At 46.3% G+C, this 6,000-nt stretch overlaps 1 protein-coding gene across 5 annotated transcripts in view; it reads right to left on the reverse strand.

The window, feature by feature from the left end:
- RANBP9 (RAN binding protein 9) overlaps nucleotides 1-5,496 on the reverse strand; it is a 59,414-nt gene extending 53,918 nt beyond the window's left edge. For 2 of the 5 annotated variants that reach the window (XM_067537616.1, XM_067537615.1), the window contains exon 1: nucleotides 4,656-5,487. In XM_067537616.1, coding sequence (XP_067393717.1) covers nucleotides 4,656-5,073 — 418 coding nt within the window. In that variant the 5' untranslated portion in view covers nucleotides 5,074-5,487. Of the gene's footprint in view, nucleotides 1-4,655 lie in introns of all 5 variants that reach the window. The other 3 variants (XM_067537613.1, XM_067537612.1, XM_067537617.1) reach the window with 2 other exon arrangements.
- Nucleotides 5,497-6,000: the final 504 nt, after the last annotated feature.

Below are 6,000 nucleotides of genomic sequence, written 5' to 3' on the forward strand. Positions count from 1 at the left end.
TGGCTAAGATCTGTTAGCCATTGGGAGGATTTTTTTCAGTCAGGCTCTGGCTGTTTACTCAAATTGTATAATTTTTGCCAATTTTGTTTGGGAAATCACAACACAGATGGCCTAAATGAACTCCGTTTCTAGGAAACAGCAAATAAAAAAACAAATCAACCAGGATTACTGATTTGTTTGTTTTAAAAACTGTACCACTAATGGTTTGTCCCATCTATTTAGGTAAATCTCTTTATGTTTATCTTTGCAATTAAATCCTGCACTATTTCTGGGCTTATGATCACATACACTGTATTAGAAAACATGCCAATCAGTTTCCAGTGAACATTAACTTGTTAGAAGATCACTGAAACATTTTCATTATTTTATTGTGAATGAAGGAGAACAAAAAGTTTAAATCAATAATTCAAAGATTGTATTTTAATAGTAATTCCATTTTGTTGTTTCCGCCTACACCCTATAAAAATGGACCTTTATGTCTGTTTAACGTTCTCACCTTCAGCTAAGGATTGTTAGATCACAATGAAAGGTGTATTATTAAGTTGAGAGAAACTTGTTTTTCTGAAATAGTTTTACCCCTCTCATTTATGAAGATATACCAAGAAAAGTCTAAGTCGTCACTTTAAAGAGTGCTAGGTTAATTCTAATCAACCTGTGGCTATTTTGTGGGATTCCAGAGGAGCTCAATTTCAGCTGATTCCTTTTTTATACTGATTTTGTGAAAGATTTAAGAAACATGGGTGAAGTATTACTAATGCCCATATATTTTTTTTTCCTCTGACTAAACTGACAAAATTATAGAATTAATCAGAATTTCTAAATACATAACTGAATGAATAACTCAGAATTTCTCAGAACAAATTATGCTGGTTCTGGTAAGTAATGTGAGGACCGCTAGATGCTCCCCTCACACACAACCTCATCATTTTTTGAGGGTATGATTCAGAGAGATAATTTTTGGCAGTGATCCTTAATTTCTGTTCACCTCTGATAAAGTGAAAGCCATGATAAAGGCCTGTTTTCATCATCAGCCATCAGACTGTAGTCCTTCCTTTTGCACCTTGACCTGGTAACCAGTACCACCTTTTGACACAGATTTGATTAATTCAAGTGCTCTACAGTAGGCTTGCAAAAAAGAATGATCCACTGAATGCTATTCCTGCAGCAGCGCAATTGTCAAGGGTGGGAGAAGACATTCTGTCTACCTGAAGCTCTGAATGGGCTATCTGTTGGTGTGCAGGAAAATTAGCAAATCCTCAAATTCCATCAGAGGTACAGATTTCCTTCCTCTCATAAACCAGAGCTTCAAAACAAACGTCTCAAATCTGGCAAGCAGTTAGCATGTTAAAATTATTAAGTGGACTGAAAAAACAGAGGACAGACTACAAATTGAAAAGGGGCTTTTTCACGCAATTATTTTTTCATCAGCATGTTAGGATTTTAAGATACTGAATACTAATATCTGGAAGGTCAATGTGTGGTCTGCAAACGACATGCTGACATCTACACTTTTCCATATAGCTCACTCAGTGGCAGGATTTTCCTACCTTTCACTCACTTCTCTTCCCTTCCCTTCTCATCTCCAATATATCACAAAAAGAATCTCCCATCAAAGAGACAAGTTCACCCAGGACATCAAACAATAGGTGAAACAAAAGTGAGAGAAACAGGAGGAAGGGAAAAGAAAAGTGAAGATGTGAGGGGAAAAAATTATGTTACCAGAACAGTGCCTCCTGTCAGTCACAGATAGAATCAACTTTTCTGGAGGCAGTTGTTCCCTATCAGAACTTTGCAGGGACAACAGAGGAAGCTTGAATAAATGTATTTAAGGTACAAAAACAACAAGACAGACAGGAAGAAGGCAGTAATTTTTTGGTCTTGCATGCTTCTTGACTGGATCTATTTTTCAAGTGGACTGGTGGAGGATCCCACACATCTCTCCCCAAACCAAATGTGCGAATCGATGTTTACAAAAACAAATCAAAATCTCCTGTTCTTTCCCCACTGCCTAGACAGAGAAAGGTGTATTGCCTCTGAGCACTTTACAACAAATTATAGAGTCTGAACCTTTTCTTTAACTGGAGTCATATCTGAAATTGTGTTGCAAGGATGACATTATATCATACAAGAACACAGTTGATACCATCTTTCCTTATTTCCATCATCCAGTCTTTATCCTGTCATTTTTGATTTTCTTGTTTTGTCTTGTTCTTGTCTATATATCATTTATTTTATTTTTAGTTCTCTCCTCTCATGTAGATACACAACAGTGAGGATGGCTACTGGTGCCACTCATAGCTTAGCCAAATGCTGCAAAATCAGAAAAGCTAAACTTAGGCTGCCAAGCTGCTGCCTGTATAGGAGCTATTCCAATGCCTGTCTACGGGCTTGTCTACACTTAAAACACTACAGTGGTGCAGCTATGCCACTGTAAATTCCTAGTGTAGATCAGGCCAAAATTAAGGATGACAATGGAACTGAGAAGGATAGATGGGCAGTTTTCAAGGAGCCATTCACTGCTTTAATAGTAGTACATTTCCAGTTGGGAGGAGGAGGAGTGGATGTGTGTATTACAGTTGCCCATCACCCACCCCATTTCTAACCCACAGTCCCCTGGACTAGTCTGGTGACCCCTAGTGGTCTACTCATCCTTCACCCCCGCATTGTCAAGTAGGGTTACCTTTAGTTAGCAGTAATTAAAATCACAAATTAGTCAATGTACTTTTATGGCTACATACAGCTCCCAAATGCCCAATGTAGCCGCCCACCTTTCAAAAACATGTGGTTACATCCTGCTGGTGGGAGGGATGAGGAATAAGGCAGAGACAAAAACTTAACTATATTTTCACATTAAACCACACCAGAAACTTTGTAAACAGGTAGATATGGAATCTATTTAAAGCACACAGTAAAAAAACAAAACTAAAAGTGGGAAGACTTGCTAATCATAAATCTACACATAAGCTATGAGAATCTTTACAGCAGCCAGATCAGTATCATATCAAAGTCATAAAAATCCAAACAAAAGCCAGAAAATTCAAAGTAATATTAACAATATGTCCTTAACTTACTCTTGGTGTCTTCCAAACCAAAAAAAAAAAAAAAAGCCTATAGTAAGGCTTATCAAATTTGAATTTATTGGCTTTTGTAAGTTTGCATCAAACTTTGTTACTTACAACGAATATTTTCTATTTAATGTAGATTAGGGCCTGTCTATTGTTATTTTACAGAATACATCTAACCTTTCTTGGCAGCCAAATCATATGATTTGTATGTTTTGTGTTGCCATTTTCCTCCTGTTTGAATCAATCATAACATTTCTCAATATTTCACTTGAGCTTCACCTTTTAAACTTTGAGACAAGATAACCATAAGGTTTTTCTGGCCTCCCCCCCCGTCCATATTCATTTTGACTACAATCAGACCTCCCTTCGTTGCCAACCCAGAAGCTGTTTTGAATCTGAGGCACTATACTTTAGGACATGGGCCTACAATGCCAGATGTGTGTTTTTTCCAGGTCAGAGTGAACTCATGTTTCTAAATTTTAAGACATTTTCACAACAACCAATAGTGAAATACCCCCTTTGTTACCTCTGGCTTATTTACATGCATGTATATAATTTTTATATCTTTTCTTCTGCAATAAAAGCCCTCCAGTACTATAAAATGATCTGAGAGAAACCTGAGCACAAAGTATGAGATTAGTTTCTCTTATTTTTTTAAATAAATCTTGAACATTCCCCACAACCCTCACACCACTCTCAACATTATGTACAGTATGTATAACAGGGACTATAATTAGGGACTACTTTTAATTCTATTTTTTCATATATTGTATTTCCTACAAATCAAGATGTGTTTTCTCTGTGATTTCCCCTCCCTTCCATTTCCCTGTTTAGTAGTTTTACAGTTACTGATCTTATAACTCCCTATAACCTTTGTTCTCTCCCATTCTAGACAGAAAGTATTTCTCGTCCTCCTTATTTTTGTAGCTAGACACATCACGGCATGCTGATTCTGCTTTATTCTCCTGCTTGATAGCAGAAACAACAGGCTGAAGAAGTCTATTAGTTTATAGTCCCCCTACCTGAAAATTCAGGGTGGGAAAGGAGAAAAGATCTGATGCACCTTCCCCCTCCTCTCCCATGGGCTTATATGTTATATGGGGGCAGGGGAGAAAAGGGGAATCTGATTCACCACCCCATCATATAAACTCTTTTAGGAAGCTCCAGAGAGTTATTTCCTGTTATGTCTTCTCCTCTTCCCCTCCAAGATCAGGCTGCTGCCCCTCCCAAGAGAGATTTCCACCCCGTGAGAAGGGGACCCACTGGAGCACCAGACTTAGATAGAAGGGGCATTGAGGTGAGAAGCCAGGAGCCCAGGACCCCTGCTCCAGGGAACTGGGGGAGGGGTCCCAGCGGGACTACATATATACATATATATATATAGAGAGAGAGAGAGAGAGAGAGACACACACACACACACACCCCTCCTCCATACGTGTGTCTATATATAGTGACATAGTCCTGGGCCCACGAAGCCGGGTCTGTACATGGCTGGTGGGGCCGGGCTCTGGGTCCAGTACGGGGGAGGCGTGGAGCCAGGCCCTGGAGCCAGGCCGGGGGAGGCGATCTCTGGGCCGGGCCGGCTCTCACCTTTGTAGTGCACCCGCAGGTTGTTCTGCGAGAGGCCGATGTAGCTGAATTTGTCCTTCGGGCTCCAGGAGCGCGGCAGCGGCGTTTCCTGCTCGTCCACGGCCGGGTAGAGCCGCTTCAGCCGCCGCTTCAGCTCCTTCTCCTGCTCGTTGAGGGCCGGGTCCCCGTGTGGGAAGGCGGCCGGGGCGCTGCTCCCCGCCGGCAGGCCCAGGGCGGGCAGGGGCCCGGCGGCGGGCGGAGGCGGAGGTGGTGGCGGGGCCGCGGTGGCCGGTGGCGGGGGAGGCGGCGGGTGGAGCAGCAGCGCGGCCGCCGGGGCCGAGGCCGGAGCGGGGCCGGCGCTAGCGGCGGGGGCGGCCATCCCCGGGGCCTGGGGAGCCGCCGTCAACGGAAGCTGCTGTTGCTGCTGCTGCCCGGACATCCCGGCCTCCTGCTGCGGCGGATGTCCGCGGACGGTCCCCGGAGCGGGCGGGCGGGCGCGACGGCGGCGGCAGGCCCGGGCACTGCGGAGCAAGGCCGGGCCGGAGGAGGGGGAGGGGGAAGAAGAGGACGGTTGAGACTGGCAGCCCCGAACCGACGTGAGGGGCGCGAGGGAGGCGGCGGTTACCGACCCGGGGCTACTGGGGAGGGGGCGCGCGGAGGGGAGGGGGGGGGAGCTCGAGCTTGGGCCGCTGCGCGAGACGGGGAGTGAGAGAGCGCGAGACGCGGCGGCAGGTCCCCAGGCCGGCGCCAGACGCTGCTGCCGCTGCGGCCGGAGGAGCGTCCCAGATCAGCTGAGCAGCTCCCTGCGGCGGCGCGAGGAGGAGGGGGAGGAGCTTCCGCCAATCACAGGGCGCGAGGGCGGCGGCCAACGAGATGGGAGGGAGGCGTGAAGGCGGAGGAGGCTGGGCCGGGCGGGAGGTAGTGCGCTGTTGTATATAGCGCGGCGGCTGCACGGGGCTGGGGCTGCACGTGTGGCAGTGGTCTCGAGTCGTCCGAGCCTGGGAGCCTCCCTTCTCGAGCCTGCCTGCCAGAGCAAACTGGGCAGGGGCTCGGCCACGTTCGTACCTGCGGCCATGAGGCGGGGACGGCGAGCTCCAGATGCATCCATGTGCAGCACCAGCAAAAACCTTGGGGGGCAATCCCCTAGCCCTGTCTCACAGCCAGCCAAGAGGCTGGGATGGAGGAGTCCTGGGAATGAAAAAGTCCTTGCAGGCTTACATGGAGGTACACTTTTAGGGGATTGAGGGAGGCAGTTTCACGGCAGTACCGGTGGCAGCCAGCACCCTTCACACCCATTAAATACACGCACACTTGCCTCAGTCAGGCTGCCCATGCACAATAATCCCTCTTTTATAGACTGGGTTTG

This window comes from Emydura macquarii, unplaced genomic scaffold (assembly GCF_026122565.2).
Source record: "Emydura macquarii macquarii isolate MOO-44397 ecotype Brisbane River unplaced genomic scaffold, CSIRO-AGI_Emac_v2 contig_431, whole genome shotgun sequence".
Taxonomy (NCBI): Eukaryota; Metazoa; Chordata; order Testudines; family Chelidae; genus Emydura; species Emydura macquarii.